General features: G+C 52.3%; 5 protein-coding genes across 5 annotated transcripts; 4 read left to right on the top strand and 1 right to left on the bottom strand.

Moving 5' to 3' along the window:
• Positions 1-147: 147 nt before the first annotated feature.
• UCRPA7_117 (hypothetical protein) lies at positions 148-363 on the top strand (the record flags this gene model as incomplete). The annotated part of the gene is made up of 1 exon (XM_007912715.1): positions 148-363. The coding sequence occupies one exon, from the start codon at positions 148-150 to the stop codon at positions 361-363; it is 216 nt and encodes a 71-aa protein (XP_007910906.1).
• An 8,103-nt stretch (positions 364-8,466) lies between these two features.
• On the bottom strand, positions 8,467-10,420 carry UCRPA7_116 (hypothetical protein; the record flags this gene model as incomplete). The annotated part of the gene is made up of 6 exons (XM_007912714.1): positions 8,467-8,668; positions 8,745-8,944; positions 9,011-9,492; positions 9,555-9,703; positions 9,756-10,125; positions 10,180-10,420. The coding sequence occupies 6 exons, from the start codon at positions 10,418-10,420 to the stop codon at positions 8,467-8,469; spliced, it is 1,644 nt and encodes a 547-aa protein (XP_007910905.1).
• A 909-nt stretch (positions 10,421-11,329) lies between these two features.
• On the top strand, positions 11,330-12,295 carry UCRPA7_115 (putative inosine uridine-preferring nucleoside hydrolase protein; the record flags this gene model as incomplete). Its single annotated transcript, XM_007912713.1, has 1 exon — positions 11,330-12,295. The coding sequence occupies one exon, from the start codon at positions 11,330-11,332 to the stop codon at positions 12,293-12,295; it is 966 nt and encodes a 321-aa protein (XP_007910904.1).
• Positions 12,296-17,464: 5,169 nt separating this feature from the next.
• On the top strand, positions 17,465-18,688 carry UCRPA7_114 (putative thioredoxin protein; the record flags this gene model as incomplete). Its single annotated transcript, XM_007912712.1, has 2 exons — positions 17,465-17,543; positions 17,787-18,688. The coding sequence occupies 2 exons, from the start codon at positions 17,465-17,467 to the stop codon at positions 18,686-18,688; spliced, it is 981 nt and encodes a 326-aa protein (XP_007910903.1).
• Positions 18,689-22,981: 4,293 nt separating this feature from the next.
• Positions 22,982-23,530, top strand: UCRPA7_113 (hypothetical protein; the record flags this gene model as incomplete). The annotated part of the gene is made up of 1 exon (XM_007912711.1): positions 22,982-23,530. One exon carries the CDS (start codon positions 22,982-22,984, stop codon positions 23,528-23,530), a length of 549 nt encoding a protein of 182 aa, XP_007910902.1.
• Between the last annotated feature and the right edge of the window lie 595 nt (positions 23,531-24,125).

Below are 24,125 nucleotides of genomic sequence, written 5' to 3'. Positions count from 1 at the left end.
GTGCTGCAAGGTTCCACAGCAGCACAGCAGCGTCTGACAGCAAACGACTTCCGGGGTAGCCAGCCGCGATGGTCTGCCAGCACGCGGTCTCAACCCCTTCGATCGCAACCACGTCGATGATGTTCTAGTACAAGGAATATGTACACAATGTTTGAGAGGATGGGGAGGAGAGAGAAGCCAAGAGTGGAGCGAGAAAAAGCAAAGCAGCGAGCACAAGTCAAGAACAAGAACAAGAACAAGAACAAGGGTGGGCCTTCTTACCTGGCACCAGAGGATGGTGACGGACTGTTGGGAGTCGTGGTAGCGGAGGAGGAGGAGGAGGAGGAAGACGAGGTGAAGCCCGCGCCGGCCGAGAGAATCTGATGCGAGCGTCCTATTGTAGGGCTATCCTGGACGTTGCTCTGACTCTGGCTGTGGCTCTGGCTCTCGCTCTGGCTGTAGAAGGAGGAGGAGGAGGAGGAGGAGGCCTTCGGGAAGGGTTGGTTGTAGGAGGGAGAGCGTGACGGAGGAGGGTCGCCGGTCTGGAGCGCAAGCTGCGACATGGTCCGCTATGCGAAGAGAGCGTGGGCGAGATACAGACACGCTTGGCGGCCAATTGGTGAAGAGTCGAGAGTGCCCAAGCCAGGACCAGGAGAGGGTGGAGGGTGAGAGAGAGTGGAGGAGGAGGGCGAGGAGGGTCAGAGCTTAACGCGCCCTCAGCAGCGGTACTGCGGGTACGGTGCAGTGGTGCAGTGGTGCTAGTGCAGGACGTATAACGTATAACGTGCCTACACCCGGCCGCTTGCTGCAGTTTCGGAGTGCCTGGATGACCCTGATTGACGTCGCATATATTATTACTGGCCCGGCAAGGCCCACGGCTCTGCTTTGCCCTGCAGTCGGCTTGCGGCCCAAAAGAGGCAGATAGACCTGCTATTCACGGAGCTGCGCTGTGCTGTGCTGCGCTGTGCTGCGCTGTCACAGCCAACGATCACCACTCGGTCAATCAATGACAGGCCGTATACAGGCAGCGAGCGACGGCAAACAGCAGGAGAAGGAAGAATTTGGTAGAAAGTCAAGCACCGACAAGAAGGGAGAGCGAAAGGCAAGTTTGAGTGGTGGTGGTCAGCTTTTCCAGACACGCCCTTTTCTCGGTAATAATGTTCACGTTAGACACGCCGCCCCCGTATAAGTGCCCATACACACACACACACACAGGAATACCGTAGCAGTGTAGTAGTGTGTGTACGCAGTAGTGCTCACTAATCCAGGGCAGCCCCAGCGATAGCGTCGAATATGCTCTCTTAGTCCCATCTCTCAATCCTCCTGCTTTCTCTGTACGGGAACCTATGTCTTGGCAAGGAGAATAAGATTTCGACGGGTTGCATGTTGCGGAGGCGCTGCTAATTCAAGTTCGTTCACCAGCGCTGTCCGCGTCCTCTCCCAGCCGATTGTGCTCACCTCCATCTTAACTATAGTGATCTCACTGTTGTGAGATGTCATATATTACTCAGAGTACCTAGATAGACATAAATTATTTTAGACATCTAAACGAACGACACTGTTATACCAGTTCGGCGAGTCTGTTTATTGTGTCGTGCCAAGAACATGCAATGTTGCTCCTCATGCACTCTGGTATACTGCATTCTCCTAACCAACGTTACTACGACGTCCAGGTAAGGGGGAGAGATAGGTCCGACAGAGCATCCATTTCGTGAGATGAGATGAGGCCCTGCATCTACCGCTGCAACAGCACTCTTGTAACTCGACCGATGCCGCATCTGGCGTAGATTATGCAGGACTCACTAAGTTACCAAGAGCCAGCGCTGGCTACGCGGCACCAGTAACAGCCGCTATCTGGTCTCGACAGCAATCCAATCCATCCATCAGCAGAGTTCTGAAACACAAAGTACCACGGCCGCTATAATTAGCCAGAGTGGTACCTGTTCCTGGCATCATGAAACCCGATCCCATCTCGACAACCTAGCCACTGCTTTCTTGACACCGAAAACGGGCCACTGACACGGATGAATTCGAGCGCTGGTGCTGTGCTGAAGCCTGAACAAGCATGACAGAAACAACAGCCAGCAGAGAAAGATCGGTTGGCATCAGCCTATCTCACATCATCCACTCTCGCCGATCAAGGCGGCAGTAGAATAAGGACCACGCTTCAGTCAGACAGAAGGTACATGGCAAGGCATCGAAATAGCTACAAGACAATCCTTACAGCAGCCCAAAAGCCAGTTGACGACTCAGTCGGGGCACATGCTGAGTGGCTTGAGCCAACCCGCCACAGCACACAATAACTACGTACTGTACAATCCAAGAAGTTGGCTCGCTTGGCCACAAAAGAGGCACTCCTCGTGATGGAATTTGTTAATGGGTTACTACCACACGCCTCCCGAGATCCTGGTCCATATCCGCCGGCCGCCTGTCCTTAATTAATTTCAAGGGCCACGGTCTCCGGCCGGGGCATTCCAATCAGAGGTCTAGGCTCTCGTGGGGGACATGCCGCGAGACACTCTACCAGCGGGCGGCCACTTCTGGCAACGTGTGAAACGGAATGGCTCTCTCTTTTTTTTTGTTGGTATTTCACCTCTTCACACTCTACACGTCCCCATCCGCCGGGGCAGGCCAATGGGCTGGGGATCATGATGATTTGCGCCGCAAGATTGGGACCTGCGCACTTCCAACAAAGCCTTGGTCGATTGTGGCCTGAGGGACCCGGAGGGGCGCTGCAAATCTTGTCGAGATTGGCGATGGCCCGAAATCTCTGCGTGATTCCACATTTTATCACTCACTCACAAAAGATAGGGTCAAATTCATGCCATGGCCAAATGGCCCGGGCCCTGGAAGTGAAGTGGGCCGTGGCGAACTGCTATTCTACTCTGGAGAGACTCCAAGGAAAGGACCCTGACGATCCGTCTTTCACTGGAATGAGCTCTCACATGTCTCTCCCTATGGCCAGTCCACCTCCAAAGGCTCTATCCAAGTGGGCCAAGTCCAACTTAGCAGGGCGACTAACTGGAAGAACGGGGGTTTTCTTTTTTAATTACAACGGCTTGATGTTTATCGACTTGGTATGAGTGGACAAAAGGTTAGCTTCCTGTAGCTGTAGCTGTCATCCCAAATCCTCCCTAGTTTGTGTGGGCAGGCTCCTCTACTCTGCCTTAGGTGGTCATGTAGCCGGCCGGCCGAGGCTCCGGGGGCCTGTGCCTGAATTTTGCTATCATGTATCATGCAGGAGGTTGACGAGTGAGACGGGAGACGGCCTTCTGCAGGTACAGATCGCATCCCCAGAGCCCTACTGATATGGATGGTATCGATAGGTGCAAGAGGGTACCTGCTGTATGACTATGAATACTTTGCAAGGGAGAGACACAATCAAAGCCTGTCATTTTACTGACCCTCATCCAACGCTTCGACCAAGACATCGTCATCTTGAAAAGCCTCCGCATAACAGTACAGTACAGAGCACAGGGCTCGATGTCAGCCCCTCCTGTTTCCACCTCTCCTCTTTCTCCCAAGATCAGACATACACAAATGCATGGTCCCGGATCGGGCAGTTGCACGTTTGCGCTTGTAAGCCCAGGCTGTGGTTTTGTGACACAAACCAGGAGGCCCTGCAGCAGCTCAAAAGCCACACCCAGACTTGTGGCTTCGACCTGCGGTCACTTCACCTTGGAAGATGTGACTGTCACTTGTTATTGCTCACACCCAATTGGTCTTGTCGCTCGTTGCGAGAGAGAGAGGAAGTGACCCCTACAGTACGATGGACATACTGATCGCTCTGGAAGCGAACATCTTCGTCAGGCCATCAATGCAGTCGCTTACGACGTTGCGCCTGCACGGTGTACGCTGTACCACTATCAAATACCGAGCTTGTTTCTGCGAAAGCAAAAGGTAAAGTAAGGGTTCGTTTCAGTGGGAGTGAAATAAATTAAATCACAAGAATTCCCCGAGGTCTCAGGATATGGCGGCCAATAGCTTTGCACCTCCACAATCTTGAGCCGTCCCGAGCGCTTGGAGAAACCAAGAAAGCCGTGCCGCCTGCACAGAGTCGTGTCTAATCCAACCTCCTCAAGACATGGTCTTGAATCACTGAATCGGCGACTGTCAATTGTCATGATTCTACCTAGCCATGCGTCCCATGCCAACTTTTCAGGGCTTTGTCTTGTAGGCAAACAATGGTAATTACACTCGGCGCACGTCTGTCCGGGATGGGACATCTCGTCCGGCAATTGCGGGGGGTGTTGCAACTCAAATCGCTCTTCAGCCCCTTTTCCTCGCCTTGCCTACTGCACCTGAACCTCGAGTCGCGTACTTTGCTCCGCACCATTGAAGATCATCATAACCATGACATTTTGCTAGACTTGACCGCCACGATTATCTATCACTCTTGCGCACAACAACGTTACTGCACATTTCTGAAGTTTTTCTCGACGGCCTCCCCGCCTGTTCAGCTGGTCGATGCGTAAAGGCTTGCCAGTTTGCCTCACAAACCCACCCCCCTTGAGCCGCACATACTGCCAACTTCCACCACAATTGGTCACCACCAAACTCCGCTAGCACCTCCGGCGGGAATGGCGGTGTGATGGAGTTGTGCCAGGCCCGCGTGCCTCATTGCTTCACGTTGAAGAAGAGCTACCCCTGCCGTAATAACAGACGTTCTATAATCGCGCCTCCCAAGTGACCTACCTATCTGGCCAGGCCTGCCTTGCGGCCCGAAGGCGTAGAAATAGGGGCCAATCGCAGCGCGGAGACGAGGTCTTCCATTGTCGAGAGGCTTGTCGCAAGTGCGGCGCCTTGGGAATCACCTGCAGGAAAATGGTGGAGAGACACCTATCAAGCTGGGCGACCTTAATTACGTACAGTAGCTTATACCGTTTCGTCATCCAATGCCCCGACGCCACGACTGTGGCCCTTCACCAAAGTGCCGTGAACAATACGCTAGGGAAAGGGCAGAGCAAGATGTGGTGATGCAGGCTGCAATCTGCAGTTGCTCCAATGAATGAGACTACCTTCTATCTGAGATATTCGCATATCTTGTAACAATAAGGATTGTAGAGCCAGCGCATCGAAGTCCTCGAAGACATAATAGTTACCTATCACATGTGATGAAGTCGGTGAGATATTTGGCGCCGCGTTCCACTTGGCACCAGCTGGACCCTGAACGCCACAGAGCAAGCTCTCGAGAACAATGACAATTGTCCGCTTCACAGGCCAGACCGACGCGCGAGAGCAACAATCTTTGCAAAACATTGCGTTGCGCATGTTCGCACTTCTGGGACAGTTTGTTTCTATTTCCAGCTCTGTAGTACACGTCAACCGCTGCTGTGCGAAACATCTTGTTGTTTGCTAAGTGAAGAAAAGAATGGAGCCCATCTCGAAGAGGACGTTCATGCAGCCAATCAAAGCCAAAGCGCCCACGCCTCTCTCACATTACTTCCTAAACCGGGTCCCCTGACGAGAAACCATTCGACAAAGACGTTTGAGAGCCAGCCAGCCCAGGTGTTACAGAATTACAGATCTGCATGACTATTTGAGATCGGCCAAGCAGAAGGCTTCTCGCGGGTTTGAGGTTCACCAAACGAGATGGCCTGGTATTGCACGGCTCTTGGCTCGTCGCGATCGCCAAGCTCTTGTTGCAGAGGTTTCGATTCAGGGCTCTTCTTCGCGGCGAAGTCGCTAGCGAAGCTTTTCTTATCAGATATGTCAAGTGGGCTCGAATTTACTTGGCAGCTGCGACTCGAGACAGCCGAGCGAGATCCGCCTTGATCCTTCCAGTGAAGGGTTCAAGGCCCTGATTCCTCACCTCGGATGTCCAATCTCTTCGGACCATAAAGAAGGGGGATTTCTTTCGGAACAAACAAGGAGTCGCAGGCCTAAACAGTCATGTTCTTCTCGGGCGTCTGCAAGGAAGATTGACTGTCCGTCCAGAAGGGCCTCCGGCCTGGCCTGAAAGCCAGGCACACGAGACGTCTTGTTTGGTGGCGAGGTCACGGAACCGAGAAGCTGGACAGACCCGAGCCGGGGCCAGCATCTGCATGCCTTCGGATGAGTTGGGGGTGTGCCCTCTGGCCTTAATGCACACTGCGGAAGCAGCGGGTAGCCAGCGGCAACTCTGGTATGGTTGGACAGGAAGAAGGGTGGTCCGAGGCATCAAGGGATCAGATCTTCAAGCTTATGAGTTTAAAACTCATCTACATCCATGTTGCCCCCCGGCCTTGAAGGGTTGGATGGCGAAATGCAAGTGCTAAACGGCGATCATCGCGGAGAAACGCCTGGGACCATGCCTCCGTGATAGGGGAGGCGACTGCTACGCCTCTCCCTCGTCAAAGGCAGGACGTCAGAGTCAGACGGCAGGGTATCTCTCTGTGATGCGGCTTACTGCCGTCTAGCACAGGCGCATGCACGCATCGTGTAGAGTTAAAGTTGTTGGGTCTCTGCGACAGGAGACCATGTTGGGACGGGGCGAAATCAGACCAGAACAGCATGTAGAATCCCCCGGGTCCAGCATCTTCAGCTTCGAGGGTCTCACATCACGTATCGCGTCCTTGCGCTTGCATGTCTCCCCCCGATCAGATGAAAAGCGCGCCACCCCAGATTTCGTATCCCATCCTGCAAGTCTCATCACAGCACACATCCCTCTTGACCATTGTCAACATCAGCCTCCTTCTGGCTGGCTGGCCGGCCGGGCTCGATCGGTGGCGCCGGCTAGACCGCTCTGTTGCCAGCTGACGGTGGTGGGCGAGCGTCACACGAGCCCCGCGAGTTTACTATCGTGAAACAGAGGACCAGCACTTTGTATTCTGCCAAATTCTTCGGCTGGTTTGAGACTTGTTTCAAGATGCCAGGAATGGCCACGGCCTTCATGAGGTCTGTGCCAGCCGGGCTAGCCTAATGTGGATGGGCTCTAAGTGCCACTGGCGGCCTGCACTTGGCGGTCAGCTGGCAGTAACCAGCAAATACGTATTGTTGGTGTTTACTGTAAATGTTCACTGTTGTATCACGAGAATTAATGATAGAACTACCTAGTACGTTGCAAGAGATTGAGTTGCTGATCCAATTGGGATTTTCGGAATTTTCCTCAATTTAGTGTGTCGCAGATGTTGATATTGCACAAGACGTCTCTAAGGGGAAAGAATACTCTTATTGATTGCAAGTTGACTATCACAACCCGCAGTTACGACAATTTAAGTCTCTGAAACTAGATTTAATAGTGGCAAAGCCGCAAAGGGAACACCATTCACTAAAGAACTCTAGCTCTACTCAAGCAGCTATAGCTCAATAATATTTCACTCTTCTTCTTCGTCAGTCCTATACAGCTAGTTTTGCTTTGGCTAGCTACATGTTTAGAGGTGGCTTTGTTGGAAACGGTTATTATAACTGCATCTCAACTAAAGTTTGTATCATTCAAGTAGCTATGAGGTAGACCAATGATTATAAGTCTAATACAGTCTGTTTCACTAGAGTCTAAGACCAAAAGTTGCCCATGGAAACAAAGCTCTTTAGTTGTTCGATCACCACCGTACCACTAGTAGTCGCCATCTGGCAAAGAAGAGACCACCTTGTCTGAGACTCCAGCTTCGACGATGCTTTTGAGTCTGTCCGGGTGACAGTCTCCGTCTGAAGTTGCGAAAATGATTAGAGGAGCAAATGAACCGCCACGGAACTTCCATGGGAACGGGAGTAAGTGCTCAATCTTGCACTCTTCATTTAGTAAAGAAGGTAGTACATTTTTTCTTGGCCATGCAATGATACATTGCATTGACACCATGTACGTCTGTCAAGTGCAGCTAGGTATGTCGGCAACAATACTGATAAAGTGAACTGGCGCGGCCATATTTCCAGAGGTGGTTCCGCAGTGCAATGCGGCAATACTGCAATATTCTGAGACGAAACTCAAGTGTACCAGAAATCCATTTCCGCCTTTAAAGGTAAGCTCTTGCTGCCCTGAGGTGAGCTGGCCCTGAGCTAAGACTAAGCAACTCACAGTTTGACTTGATCCGCATACAATTTCCTCTTAGCCACCAACTCTACATCAAGCCAGAGGACTACTAAGGATATCCTCATCCTCACTGGATCCTTTCTCGACTCTCTTTCATTTCATTTTCCTCTTTACGTTCCTCTTTGAACTATGCATCTTCCCCATTAACGCCACTGTCAAGAGGGGCTTGCTGTCAGGACTAGCTACGTGATAGCTAGGTAGCCACGATGTCTAGGAATGATACACAGTCTCAGATATGATAGATCTTATTCGCAAGACAGTCATATTTTTAGCATTGGGCATAGCCACCCACTTTTTGTATAGCGCATTATCTAAACTATACAGAAGGTGATATTTAGCCAAACACCTATACAATATAAATAACATCTAACGAGAGCCGTGACGAGATAGACCCTTAGGGCCTGTTGACGTGGCTATATAGGTGTGGATCTCACAGATCTCAGGCAGTAACCACACTTCCAACCCAGCATATCAGAGCTCTACTCAAGCTTTTCCTGGCCTGCCCTCTCCCTTTCCTCCTTCTCCGCGAGATAAGTCTGGACATGCGTGACATGCTTCCGGAAAGCTCTTGGCTTGATCTTGTCCTGGAACATCTCATCGATCTCGGCGGGGGTACGGCGAGCCATCTCGGGCAGGATGTACCAACCAACAACACATGACAGAATGCCAACAGTCCCGAAGCTGAGGTGGAGCAGAGTCAGTCGTACAACTCTCATTGTGCACATGTGCCAGACCTAAGGGGGGGGTATAGACTTACAAGAATCCAGCCCTGACGTTCCATGCCTTGAGCATGAAGGGAACAGTATAGTTGAACATGATGCCGAGCAGGAATGAACCCAGCAGGGCCACGGAGCCTGTTCGAGCACGGAGACGCTGGGTAGGGATCTCAGCGACGTATGTGTATGCAATGCCGGCGCCGCCAATGCAACCAAAGTTAGACACGCAGCCAAAAAACACCTGAAGAGTGAGAAATCTCGTTAGCAACATATCCAGATACTACCAGGTTTTAGACAAGTAACATACCAACAAGCTGCCCAGTTCTTTACTGGTGTAATTGAAACAACCGACAATACCAATGCATAGAACAGCCACGGCAGCTGACCCGAACATGCCAATGGTGAACCATCGTTTACCAAATCTGTCTGAGAGTAGTGCACAGGCCATGACGCCCACGAGCTGGCAGAGGGCGAGGATCATTGTGACGGTGAACGGGTCCGAATTTCCGGCCAATTGGAAGAAGTAAGTGCCGTAGTTGTTGGTCAAGCTCTGTCCGACCAGTTGCTGCATGGCCTTGGGCCAGAAGGCGATCAGCAGACGCCAGAGGTTGATACCTGTGAAAATCTCCTTGAGTTGGGATTTCTCCTCGACGTTGATGAGGCGGTGGCGCTCGACAGTGGCGACGATGATGGACAGCTGCTCCTTGACGTTGTAGCTCTTGACGCCCTTGTAAGCGAATGCCAAGACCTTCTCGGCTTTAGGGATCCTATTCTTTTGGACAAGCCACCCTAAGAAAGCACAGTCAGTTTCGTCACAACAAAAGGTGACCACGGCATGTAGGATAACTCACAGGGACTTTCTGGAACGAAGAGGTTGATGACGAGCATGACCGCCAACATGCCCCACTGGGTGTAAATGGGGGCCTTGAAGTTGTAAGGGTCGGTATGGCTCAGCTCTCGGAGAGCCAATGGGGAGAAGATATGGGACAACACGTTCCAGCTGGAGCAAGGTTAGTTTCTGTGCATTGACTGCAACAGAGTGGAAAGCTCACAATTGATAGGCAGTTGTGAGACCGCCCCGGATTTGGGTTGGCGACAACTCTGAGATGTAAACGGGGTACGTAGCCTGCATCATGCCCAACCCCATACCCGCGATCAACTTGGCGACGGTCCAGTGAACCCAGTTGCTCGAGACGGACTCGACGGTGATGGAGACAACCAGGGCTAGCCATGTAAGGTGCATGGCCCATTTTCGGCCCAGTTTGTCGATGCATGCCTGTAGACCTAAGACACCAACGAATTGACCTGTGGATAACATGCCTCCCCAGACGGCTACATGTTCAGCGGCGAGTTTCGTGCCGCCGTTAGACATCTGCCGGATGAAACCTTTGTTTGCGACGATAGATGCCGTGAGAGTGTATTCTGCAGATCATTGATGTTAGTATGGTGACTTATCTAATGCGCAGGTAGACATACGGTAGCCCTCGAGCGCAGACGCAAAGGCGGCAAGCATACACAGCGCAGCAACACGCCAGAAAATTCGGAAAGCCTTGTGGATGGGCAGGTCATCAAGCTCGGAACGCATCTGGACAGCTTCACCCGCAGCAAGCGCCTTGCCGATAGCATTGGAATCGACATTGTTGTCGGAATTGCCGTGCTCATCGATGTGATCGGTGACAGCCACCGACTTGTCTTCGGTCTGGGGATGGGCGCTCATGTTGGGCAAGATACGTATAGGTAATGAAATTGAACCCTGGAGGAAGTGGATTGACAGATGATATCCCAGAGAGCGAGGTTGACTTTATACAAATCCTTTGAATCAAGACACGCCCGCTTTCCCCATCCCCATGGTCGGCCCCATGGGTTCCCATATACGGGGCTAAGGTCTAAGCGTCTCCTAGTATATTCCCAACCATGTGGGGGGTGGGGTAGGAATTTCAAGTCCAGGATTGTACTTCTGCTTAATTTCCGTCTTCCAGACTCCCTAGAGACTGTGAGGACGCAAAGATTTCAAGTTAGTTGATGGTTCTCCGCATAGAGTCTGTGCTGGTGGCGTGTCTCGGCAGAGTAACCAGGGCTCCGAATAACCGTGCCAGAAAACAACAGTACGCTTGCAATGACTCGGCGGCCTATTAGTCTAGAAAATGCCGGATCATTGTCACCTATAGTGAGAAAAATTCAAGAATCCTTATTACACATGACTCTTCACGATTGGCTGGGTTTCGAGCTGGTCGTGGAGACACGCGACGATAGGCTACAACCCCTGTTTCGGGTTAGACTGAGACGTTGGTTCTCCAGACTCTAGGGGCGGACTACCCGCCGACAACATTAATTTACTTCATCAAGGTAGGTCCAAGTGAGAACCAGTACTGTCAACCAATTCCGACATCGTCAGGATTTTCTTTCAGACACTTGAGCTTAGTGGCTCCTCAATGCTACCTCTAGTGTGTTGACCAAACTGAGCGGTCTTTGAAATTCCTGGTTTCTTCAACATTCTTGTATTTCAAGCTCAATACCTGAGATCCTCAGCCCATCCGCAAAGACATTCAAGCTCAGCCGGAATATCCAAATCTCATTTCAACTCGATTGTAAATCTTGAACAGTCCCGATGAACCTCAAAGTCAACATGGCGCCGAGACGCATCATCCTCGACACCGACCTCTCCATGGGCGCCGGGGCAGACGTCGATGATGGCTTCGCCCTGGCCCTGGCCCACGCCGACCCCGATCTACAACTCGACCTCGTGACAACAGTAAACGGCAACACAGATGTTGAAAGCGCCACCATTCTTACCGGTGTCCTCATGGATCGCTTGGATATCAAAGCCGAAGATACACCCCTCGTTCGTGGCTCGGAAACACCCATGTTGTACACTGAAAAGCACCGCATACCAGCACCCCATGTAAGCGCTATGAAGAACACAGCGCGGAAACCAGTCCCGGGGAGGTATGCTGCCGTAGCTATGATAGAACACATCATGGCCAACCCAGGCGAGATTACAATTGTAGCAATCGGACCTTTGACTAATATCGCCATGGCAATCCTCCTCGACCCGCGCATCAAGACGGCCATCAAAGAGCTGGTCATTATGGGCGGAGTTTTCTTCGGCAGCATGTACAGCCACAACAAGCCAGGCGAATTCAACGTGTTCACGGATGCTGAGGCCGCCCGCGTGGTGCTGTATAGTGGCATCCCACAGCGATGGATCGGATTAGACGTCACACTCCAAGTGCGTTTGACGATGAATGACGCAGAGAACCTGAAAAAGTCGCCATCGGAATTCGCCAAGTTCGCAGGACAGGCGTCGGCGACTTATATTGATTACCAGGCCGTAAGGTTCCCCGGCAGGCCAAAGATGACCTCGGTGCCTATGCACGACCCTTTGGCCGTAGCATGTGTGTCCAAGCCGGAATTATGCGAGTATAAGGATATGGCCGTTGATATTGTGACGGGAGATGGCAAGGCGCGAGGAATGATGATCGGGGATCGGTTGGAGTTGCCCGATCCCCCGAAGCCGAATTGTCGGGTGGCCGTCGGTGTGAATGCTGAGGGGTTCAGGGAGCATTTCTTTTCGTTCATCCAGACATTATAAACACAGGCTTCTTGAGAAACCAAGCCGTCCTTGACATCTTGAATAGGATTTTAGGTCGAAACAGACTTCGGCACTCGTGATGACTGGTCCGGCTGGCTCGACGCCGTCAAAGTCTCGTCGTATTCACATCCCCACTCTGCCTCCAGATCTCGCAACCTCCACCAGGCGCCCCAGCCCGTATTCCGACTGATCGTCCTGAGTAGCCGCGAGATCTCCATGCGCTCCGAGACGTGCGTGAATAGGCGACCTGCAATGTACAGAGGCTGGATGGCCTCAATTCTACTGCCCTTGTGCGGATTCGTACATGAGATGCCGCAGATACGGCGCGCGTGCCAGATAGGAGACGATGCGGGAGCTGAGATGGCTTGTGCTGGGGTTAAAACGGGCGGGCGCATTTCCAGCATAAGGATACACGCTGTATGATAGAGCTGGTTGCCGGAGATGGCAGAGTTGTGAGAGAAGAGAATGAGGGGAAAGGGGGTGGGGTTCTGTTGCTGGTCACTCATGATATTAGGCATAGAAAGCATCGCCGGTGGCCTCTCTTCGGCCCAGCGCTGCAATTCTCTCCATAGTTGATACCATTGGTCCGAGAAAGGCCGACTGTCTTGCGCGTCGGGCTTCCCAAGCTCTATATGCTGTGTGCGTCTAAAGCGCAAGTCGCAGACCTTGGCGCAAAGATACGTGGCCCAGTTGGCATGCATATCTGGATGCCACTCGCGTCCGTAGTGGTGTAACAGTGCTCGAACGAATTCGGAGTCTTCATTTGATGTCATTGTCGAGGGCATAGATAATGTTGCCGGCACCCACTTGGATACATGAAGTACCGCGGTCTCCGTTCCGTCAGAGATGATGGCGCCGCATACTTCCATTCGTGCATAGCACCAGAACATGGCCTGCGCAATCCCACCTGAGAAGCCATTCACACCGAAGAAGTCCAGGAGCGCAGCACAGCCTTCAAGATGGCGCCTCCAGTTGGTCGAGTTCCATGACATGAGTTCGAACGCAGCGAGAATGCAAGCCGCCACAAGGACATTAGAGTCCTGAGCCTGAAGGGCCGTAGACAGCAGCCTGATACTCTTCTGATACAATTCAGGACTGTCGTAGCAACCCTCCACCTCTGCTGCACCTCGCCTCTCCATCTGCCGGGACGAAAACGTGAGCATGGCATACAAGACGGCGGGTGAGCTACGCGCGATGATCGGCACCTGAATCTGGAACTGAAGATTCGTGTCATGCTTGTCAAGGATGGGGGCGCATACCGTCACCCAGTTCTGCAAGTATCGGATGAGTCGCGTCCGCGGTATGTCAACCGCGGAGAAGTCGGGCCTGGGGCCGTCAAAGACCGTGTTCGGGGTCGGGTCCGGTGTCGTATAGTCAGCCGGGCCCGGCTCCGGTGGGGGCCATCGGCTCGGGCTGGGATTGAGGCTGCCAATGCCAGACAGCACAACGTGCCTGAGCTCATGGTGGAGTTCAAGGAATCGGGGGTCTATGGGGAAGTGGTCATCAACCTCGGTCATTGGCTCGTTCATCGTAATTACTATGGTCCAGGTAGACGCGCATCATATCACGCGTCGATAAGATGCAGGCGAGTACTACGCAGTACTATGCAGTATGCTCCCCGACAGTGGTCACCGCTGCACTCGGTTCATTGTTTGGTCGAAGGTACCTTACCGTGGGTATAGGTAGGTTATAGAGGATGGACGAGTCGAGCATCCTGTAGGCTATCATGCCTAATTTGGGAAGGCGTGGGAGTTTCGGCTAGCCTGATTCAGGGGGTTTAACCACGCGGTGATAATCCCCACGTTCCCCAAGGCGCATGACTCGGCCGCGCTAACCATCTCATACCGACGACCCTGTCGCGCTTAATCCCTTTCTGGGCATGTAGACTACATCCCCGGTTTGAAGGTAACCTACGCTCGCTTCCCACCTCTGGCACATCTCAATTCGTCAAGCTGGCCGTGTCTCGCGCTCCGGGCTTGTGGTGTCCCTACAATCAGCTGGATGCCTTCGATAAGGCACATCTCTGATAGTAAGAGGCGATCGCGGACAGGTTGTCTGCCTTGCCGTAAGCGCCACCGTAAATGTAAGTTCCGGGGCTTTGGCCGGCGGGGTCTTCGTCCATCTTGAACCATTGGGTATTAACCTATGAGACCCCAATTTATAGGCGACGAACAGAAGCCAGAATGCGGCAGTTGCATCTCTAGGAATGTCAGCTGTTTTTACCCAGGGCCTACCTTCATCTTTGAGAGCCAGAGCAGCGGTAGAAAGCCCAACTCTGGCCCCGAGATTGAAGCGACGCCTGTCACCTCAGTTAGTCCTGATGGCAATCTTCACTTTCAAAGCTCTCCAATCGCTCGTGTTGAACGATGCAGACCGTTAGTGGACTTCACTACTCAGCAGCCTTGTCTTAGGGGCCGGGAACACTCGCCTTCATCGTCTTTTTATGCTAGGCCGATTCAGCAGTTACCTCAAGCTCCTGCTTTCGAGGACCAAGTCGGTTACACGCCTCTTTCGACAGAGACACAAGCCGTTCGAGGGCCGGACACCCCAGCGAGCAGCGGTTCGGCACGCAACAATGGTGGAGCCGAGGCTGGCCTTCTCATGAGCTTCGTCAGTGACATCGTACCATGGATCGTCTCAACTTGCCCCGGGTCAAGATTCGCAAATTCTCTTGTCGGTCTGGCCGAGTGTCAGCCAGCAGTTCGCAGTGCTATGATAGCAGTTGTCGAGGCACGAAATAAGGCTACATATGCTATGAATGGCAGGGGATCTCTTGAAGACCGAGGAGGCCACCCCCTGGATACTGTTGAAGGGGAGCTTGCCCACGTGGACGACGCCCTAGCAACGAACGTGGCTAGGTCACTTCTATTCATCGCAAGGTTATTCGGGTCACGCCCGACGTCCTGGAGCAAAGTTGGGGGTAGTTACCTCCCTTCGAAGGGGGGTTTGGAGGAACCTCTCCGGTATCTTTTACAGATGCAGGGGAAGTTTGGTAAGTGCGCGGAAGTTGCTCCTTGGACCCTTTTTCTTCAACTGTGTGACCATCAAGTAACTTGGGCGATCGCTTGTAGAGCTCGCATCTTGCATACTGGCCAAAGAGCCACCGTCTACGACACTCGTATCCTACCTTGAACAAAGCGTCTCTGCTCCGAACTCAGCGATCAGAACAACATACCTCGCCTGCCTCTCCCAGCTTGCTCAATGTCTACATCTGACCTATCATGATCTGGCGCCATTGAAGACGGGTTCTGCGGAGCATTCCCGGGGGAAGTTGTCCGCTAGAACAGATGCAATCGACCAGGCCGCTGAAGCCTGGTCCCCATGGTACAGTCTCTGGGCACACTGTCTACACTGGTATCAGGCCCGGCCTCTAGAAATGGAGCCGATATTCGGGTTGTACAGTGGCCAGACATCTGTGGAGGACTCGGCCTCCTTTCCGATCGAGATATATTCCACTCCCATTGCTCTTCAGGCCAATATGGCCATCCATCTATCGTTCATGGTCCTGATAGCCCACAAGCCGCGACTGCTCAAGCTCTCACGGTCAGAGGCCCGCCTTGGCTCTGACAGCTGGCACGCGCAGAAGATCGCGGGAATGGCTGTGTGGAATCATTTCAAGGAGCAGTTCGATCCTCTCTTCGTGGCGGCAATACTATTGGCGGCCGAGAAGATGACACATGAGTCGCAACAGATGGCTCTTTTGGTAGCCTTCCGAGAGATCGAACGTGAGATGGGTATTGTTTTGGATGATGAGATTACGAGGCTGGAATATATTTGGCGGACTTCCCGCCATGACCCCGGATGAGTTTCGAGAGATCAAAACTTTCGGAGAGCTCATATATAATAGTTTAGAGACTTCTACAAGTCTTACTTATACCCATATACTAAGGTTACTTAGAGTAAGCTTAAGGTAGACCTACCCTTGACCTAAGTAATTGCTAGTTTATCCTAATCTAGGATCAGCTATAGTCAAGCCGGTGGTTGACTTGAAGGAGGCTTCGGTTGAAATCGACTAACTAGACATGGGTGTTAGAGGCCATAGGTTTTCACCGTACACTCGCCCGCCAGAGTCAAGTATGCTTGAAACGTTGATTTGCAGAGCCGGTAGGGGAGGGCATGTCAAATCGCTGGGGAACGTCAAGGCGAGTGTCGAGTGAGACTCTTGGTTCTCTGAACTTGTAATAGAGTGCATATTATAGCTAGTTGATTAAGCTACCTAGGTAGGAAAGGGACAGAATGAATGTGCGGGATGAGAGAACCATTTTCAAGGTTGACAGCGCCGGTGCTGTTATATCACCCCAACATCAAAAGTCTAGTAACTATACGTCGCTCGCGTCCTTCTTAATATTAGATATAGTCATGGCTATCGCTACCTTTATGACACTCAAGACTAGAGTCGTTGCCCTTATAGTACACTCTAAGCATGATGTCACGGCCAGAAGCGTGACCATGCAGTTAAGAGCCATACGGATTGCGACGGTAACTTAGACAACTGTTCTGAGGTTTCACGGTAATTCAAATGAGACTATATGTTCGGCTGAGTGCTTAGCGTTAAATTAAAACAGTTTGTGGTGGACTCAAAGCTTGCTTCCTGGGAACTATTGCTTCCTACAAGCACAGTACACTATCATATTCTCAGGTGCTCTGAACAGCATAAATTACTTTGATCTGGGACCAGAGCCCGCCTATGAGATGATTCGAGGGCCTAGGGCAATATAAAAGAGCTCGAAACTACGAAAAGTATCAACTCCAGCGTGAATCTATCTTGCACATATTGGTTAGCATAACCGTGAATAAGCCTGAGGCTTCTCGTGTAGATTTAATGAGAGAGAAACTTGAGGGCGAGAGGTCTCTAAATCACAGTATTTTCTGCCTTATATATATATTTTTGTTTCTCCAGAGCATAATTAGTTTTCAAGGGGCGCGTGAGGAAGGTCGTTCGTCGTCAGCACGGTAGATCGATTCTACTCTATTGGGGGTGGCACCGAGCTTGTTTTGAGGTAACAGGGGTCATAGGCAGGCGACCAGTACGCGCCACGCCGTACCTTACCTCACTGATCGTGGCGGGGCAAGCTTCCCAGCTTCCATTTCCTTCGGCCATCTTCAAGCACAACACCTCTCATTTTCTAACCCACACAACCCGAGTCCTGGCTGGTCATCACGTTCACGATGTCGAAGCCTGTGAAGATAGAATCACCCGCACAATTCAGCGAGCTGCTGAAGACTTCCAAGATCGTGGTCACTGACTGTGAGTTACCCTCGCCTCTCCCTCAACTCCGCTGCCCCGCGATGTTGTGGTCGGCCTACACCGCGATTCTTCTGGCCACTGCCAACTGCACAGAGAATAGGAGGGCTATATTGAATGGATGCATCTTCTTCCTTTTATTCAGCACCTATATCTTCTCCGAAATCATGACCGCTTTAGCTACTCGAGGATCATAATCACGAACGGTGTTGCAAAGGCGTATTACTAATTCTGCTTCATCTATAGTCTACGCAGATTGGTGCCAACCGTGCAAACAAATCGCCCCCATCTACGAGCAGCTTGCTGCCCAGCTCACTCGTCCGAAGACCGTCACCTTCACCAAGGTTGACACCGAAGCGCAGAAGGAGATCGCCGGCGCATATAATGTCACAGCCCTGCCAACATTCATCGTCTTCCGCGACGGCAAGGCGGTAGAGAAGGTGCAGGGTGCAGATCCACGCAAACTGCAAGCAGTGGTCAAGAAGCTGGCGGCCGAGGTTGAGAATGTTGGCAGTGGCGGAGAGGCTAGCGGCAGCGGCAGCGGCAGCGGCGGTCTGGCCTGGAGAGGAGCGGACGTTCCTCGCGGCTACAGCGATGTGACGGACCAGATCGAGATGCGAAGCTGCGAGCTACTCAACATGGACTCCGACTTTGGCGATGTTCGAGTGCTGTTCGATGCCTCGAAGCCGGGCGCTCTGAGCGGAGGCAAGAAAACTGCGAAGGACTGGGTGGAGAGCGATACAGACGAGCAGCTGATGCTCTATATTCCCTTCCAGTCTATGGTCAAGCTACATACTCTCCAAATCACCTCGATCCCGCCAACGGACGACGAGGATGCGCCGATGAGACCGGCTGTCATTAAGCTGTTCACTAAGCTTTCACACAACCTGGGATTCGACGAGGCGGAGGACCTTGCAGCTACACAGGAGATTGAGCTCTCTGAAAGCGACTGGAACGCCGAAGGCACGGCTAACATCCCATTGCGGTTCGTCAAGTTCCAGAACATCAACAGCCTGGTGGTATTCGTTGTTGCTGGCGACGGCTCCAGCGAGAAGACGCGGATAGATCGACTACGTCTGATTGGAGAGTCAGGCGAGAAGCGTGAGATGGGCAAGCTGGAGAAGATTGGAGACGAGCCTGGCGAGTAGGCCAGCCGGCCGTCGAATAATGAACTCCCAAAAGCCTAAGGGCAGAGGCAAGCTACGTGGGGGCTGGGGTAGACAAACAGACCAAAATATTAGGGAGGGCTGAACATTAGGTCTACGAGGCGAACAACGGCAGGGGGGGGGTTGGACAAGGCGTGTGGACAAACTCAGCTCTTCAAACTACGCCAGTCGGACGACCCAAAACGAGGACGCTGCCGGATAGATAGACATTTACGGTTGCTTCTTCGCTTTCACCTATTACGGTAGGTATGTGCAGCCTGGGCATTGGAGTTGGAGGTTGGTCAGATAGATGGGCAACGAGAAAGTTCCGCATAGCGGGTGCAAATGGAGCATAAATTAAGAGACCTCCCTCAGCCCAAAGGTGGCTTTTCCCTACCTGATTCTCGGAAACACTGGCAAATTAATGATCGTCAGAGATGCGGCATAAGATGATGCGTCGTAAAAAAATCCTGGTGGTTGAGTACCAGCCATACTCCAGGAAACGCAGACATGAGGCGCATGAAGGCAACCAGAGAATGGACTGCCTTAAGACCCGGCCACATGCGTTTCAGCGCTCTATTCTTGCACCCTGTGACTGCGGCATGGGGGGCTGGTGAGGGTGTCCAGAGCCTCGAGCCCTATTTAGTCGCATCCAGTCGTGCTGCCTCGGTAAATTGTCTGTGTGTCACTGTGTGATGGTTTGATATGTCCAACCTCCTGCCTCCATCCAGTGCGCGCGAGGAGACGAGTCTCCCCAAGATAACTGAGATGGACTGACAGGCGAAGGAGGTCGGCCTGCAATTTATGATTCATCTGTGGCACAACTGACGCTACGAGTGATATCCATGGGGAAGAGGATTCGAGCAACACGGGTAATGTTTTTCATGTCATGCCAGCCGCACGAAGAAGAAAAGGGAAAAAGAGAAGAAGCGAAGCTTCAATTCTGCCGCCGAATTTTTTTATGGTAGAGGCGCGCCAGTGGTCGCGGTGTGGTCCGAGCGCCACCAATGCTCCCCACTTGTTCCCTTCTGTTCTTAGTCACCCGGAATAAAGAGAACGCCTGGCTCCGTTGGCCGATCTGAGCAGTATCCCCGATGAGGAACGTCCAGAACCAGGCCACAAGTTGGGTTTGGGAAAATCAATGCACGGAATCAATTAAAGCCCCTGCACACACGCCGCCCAGCTATCCTGGTCCATTGTTCATCAAACCGTTTCTCAACTCATGCCATGCAGTCATTTACAATTATCATCCTCTTTCCCCGCTGCAATGCTGGATGGGCAGCCTCTTTGCATCTGCCTGGCCTGGTGGCTTGGGGAGTTTAAGAGAGATTGGTTGAAACAAGGAAAACCGTTGTTACCGCTCGCTTATATTTAAAGAGGCGACCCGAGACGAGATGACATGAGATGAGATTGAGATGCAATGCAATGCAAGTCACTCAATGACATGGCATGACATGACCAGACGAGACAAGGTGTTAAAGATACCGCAAAGTGGCTATGGAAAGTGAATCGACCATACTGCCTGAGAGAATTCTGGGAAAACAAATTTGCAACAACTCGACTCGGAGTGGAGTTGCATTGCCATTGCTCAAGTTTCTCAAAGCCGAGAAACAAATTCAGAAGACAACATCACACGGAGACCTTCCGGATTGCGACTGCACCGATTCGCCGCCGCTCATATGACTACGCAAGCTTGAACGGAAGAATGCCACGTTCTTGTCGAGACTCAATTTAAAAGAGTCCGACCAGGGCTGCCGTTGCGCAATCTTGCTCATTCTTATGAGTGGCAGGCACTGCACGATGAACGGCCTGTGCTTTCGAGTTCCCCAATCGGAACAGGTCATCTGTCATCTAGCAACTGCCATCTGCCATGACTGCTCGGGACACTCGTCGTTTGGGTCTCGCAAAGTCGCATTCGACAACTCCTGAACTGGATGCCGGGGCGGCTCGCAGTGCAAGTCCATCTCCCTCGACGCATGCTCATTGGGCTGCTGTTGCTGCTTTGCTTGCTTCGGCCATGCTTCTGTCATGCCTACCAATGCCTGTTGCACCGTGCTGTATTATGACAGCTACCTATATACCTCCCTATCTATGTTACTCGTTCGTCCTATTTCATATAAGCCAAACAGGAAAATTGTGATGATACCTTATGTACGCCGAGTACGTATGTATGTACGTACGGCACGGTCATCTTACCGAAACAACGACAGAACCGACCCCTCTCTCCCCACCCTCCTCCACTCCACCATCTTCAACCACCATCAAGCCTTCCCCCGGTGACACCAGTGATCCCATCTCGATCAAACAGACACCCGAATGACTGGCTTCCCACTCCCTACCCTGTCCTATCCTGCCCTGCCCTGCACACCACGCCAACGCTGTCCCACCATCCCGTGTTTGCCCACTTTGCTTTACCTCCGCGCCCCAATATCGGTCGCCAGGTCACCTCCGCCCAGCTCGGCTCGCCTACTAGTCGCCTAACCACCCCTACAATGCAATATATACTGCGTCCGCTAGCCTGGCTCACTCACCTCATCCCCTCCCTGACCACACCCGAGCCAGCCTCTCCTCCACCATCACAGTACACGAGCCGGCGCTGCTGCAGTACCAGACTGCAACTCTGTTTCGACGGCACGTTACCATGGATTCCCATGTCGGTAAGTTTATGAGGCGGCGGGCTAATGAATTGGAACACTGCAGCCATAAAACGTGGCCCCTATATGCCAAATATAGCTCATCCCCTACCACCATCCACGTACCACCGGCCATTGTCCGTGGTTGTTTCTCCTCTCCCGAGCTCTACTCTGCTGTGACAGCTCTACTCCCCGGTCCCCTCTTCTTCCTACTCCCACTCTTTGGCCGACACTGGATGACAGAGCTACAGCCGGCTACCGCCCCTAGCAGCAGCTGCCTTTCAAGGAAGTCGAGTCCCTCGGGGTCCCGCCCATGTGCTGCTTGACTGGCCATGTTGAGTTCATGACATGACCATGACCAATCCCGCTGATGAACTCTGCATACACTGCAAACCCTCATGCCCCGGGACATTGGGCTCATCAAACACAGAAACAAGCGTCCAAGCATCGAACCCAGAGGGAAAAACCATGACGCTTTGCTCCGCTCTGACCATGCAGTGCCAGCCAGTGCCGTGTGGGAGATTTCCTCATCCGGAAGGTTTCGCTGTTTCCATTCAATGACGAGCGCCACAGACCATTGCGCTTTGTACCCCTCTAACTCGTTTCCGACAGCTTTCCGACAGCTTATACTAGCTCAAACTGCGGTTCGCCTTCGATCAGACTGTCAAGTGACAGGAGCTGAATCCACCAGAGACCCCAAAAGTTGGTCGTGTCCCAATCTCTTACAATCTCAACTCTCTTGTCAGCTTCCAATTCCTTTCTAATCGGCCTGTTTTACGGAAACGAAAAACACAAGAGGCGCAAGCGTGTCTGACTTGCGGCTTACTCTTGTATTACCTGCCTTTACGCTCTATCATAAGAGTCTTTCGATATAACTACATTGCGCCCTGGCGTCTGCCGAAGCCTCGCGGCTAAGCTTCCTCACGATATTCGAGCGGATATCGATTTTGAATCGTTGCAGATAATCAAGCCAGTCTTGCCTTGCTATTAGTCCGCAGTGGACCTCTCGACTATTATATTCGGGCGCATTATACATAGTGTCACTGGGAGCGGTGTAGTGATCTCCAGAGTTGCGGATCTTGACGTGGCCATCGACTGAGAGGCTGGGCCGGCTATTTGGAGGGCCACATCACAGCACATCAACTCCTCAGTGGAGATCGAAGCAGGCTGGAAAAGCTCTTTGGATTGCTATAACATCAAGGTCGCATCGGTCGGAGCAGCATGCACAATGTTTGTCCCACCGTTGCCACCATTATCGATCATCATGTCCGAAGAGTTTCGAGGATTTACCAAGTTACCGGCCGAAATCCGGAATATGATATGGGAGTATTCTCTCCCGGAGCCGAGAGTTTATGAAGTTCTTGATGCTCCAAATGCGAAGCAGAAGACTCCAGCCCAGAAGGGCCTCATATTTGCTAATATCCATCCCGAACCGCCTCCGGCATTGGCATCGGTCTGTCGAGAGTCGCGCTTCTTCGTCTTACATAATTACAAGCCGTTGACCCTTGGTTCCACAACAAAGTTCGTCGATCTATCTCGAGACATATTATTGCTCGAACCATACCTGCTCGTCAAACGGCTGCATCGGGCGTTGCATTTCATGAGTCAGATACCACTCGTGCGTGACAACCTCAATCGGTTGGCGCTCGGCACCTCCTACGGGATGTACACGGGAATATGCCATCCAGTTTTGAGCTGGAAGGTCTCCAAGAACAACATGGGCAAGCTTCTTCAACGCTTTGCCGACTTCCCCAAGCTCAAGACCCTCATTTTCGTGGTCCATCAAGAGTTTCAGTTCGAGTTTGACTTTCGCTGCCTACCGAGCCACGCCATCGCAATTCCGCCCACCGCACCCACTCTCATGCCGCGGCCGCAGCTCGTGCACCAGGCGTATCGCTTCAAGTTCGACATCGAGGCCAACATCAACTATCGGCCGCGGCGTCCGCACGTCAACGAGCTGCTGTACTACCCGCTGGACATCGACGAGGACAAGGACGACTGGGACAGGGACAACCCGGACGAAGACAACGAGTTCTACGATCCGTGGCCGACGAACGATGACTGGCGCCGTTTCAGGAGGCGCTTTCAGCGCGCCATACACCTCAGCCTCGACGTGGGGTTGACGGAAGGTGGCGGCGTGAAGTCGGATGCCGTACCCGCGCTCAAGGGGGCGAGTTTGCTCTGGCGTTATACGCGGGGCGGGTACGTGTGACAAGACGGTGGCGGGAGCAAAAAGGAGGCGAGACGGGATGAGGCTGGTCGTCCGGCGGAAACGAGGCTGTCTATTGGCAGATTTGCGGGCTCTCCAAATCCGCGGCTTGGGGTACCCTAACGTTGGCCAGCCCCGGAGGTCTAGGTGGGACTTTAGGCTAATGCTCCCTACCAAGACGCGTCGGGCTGGCCAGCAATGATTGAATGTGCTCGGATTGATTGTCTTTCGTTTGATACCCGGGAACAGGTGCCCTATTGGAGTTTGAGCTCTTGGAAACGAGGATATATAGTTCAGCCAAAGATGCTGGCGGGGCGAATGCTACCCATGTCCTTCCTAGACTGGTTTGAATACACTGGAGCATAGGCCATACTGAATAAAGAGATAGACCTCTTCATTTCAACCTTTATACGAATACTGAATAGCAATGCTAGGTCAACCATTACCATTAGCTGCGAATCTTGCTGATGTCCAACCGATTGACTTGCCCACTTTGCGTCATCTTGGAATGGCGCCTACATAGTCTATAATAATCTCCCGCTGACAGTCTCATCCCTATTAAGATGACAACCTATTGTTTCTTGGAATGTGACTTAGA

This window comes from Phaeoacremonium minimum, assembly GCF_000392275.1.
Source record: "Phaeoacremonium minimum UCRPA7 unplaced genomic scaffold PA7_03_scaffold_7, whole genome shotgun sequence".
Lineage (NCBI taxonomy): Eukaryota > Fungi > Ascomycota > Sordariomycetes > Togniniales > Togniniaceae > Phaeoacremonium > Phaeoacremonium minimum.
The sequence above is the reverse complement of the archived record's forward strand: the minus strand, read 5'-3'. Positions and strand labels throughout refer to the sequence as shown.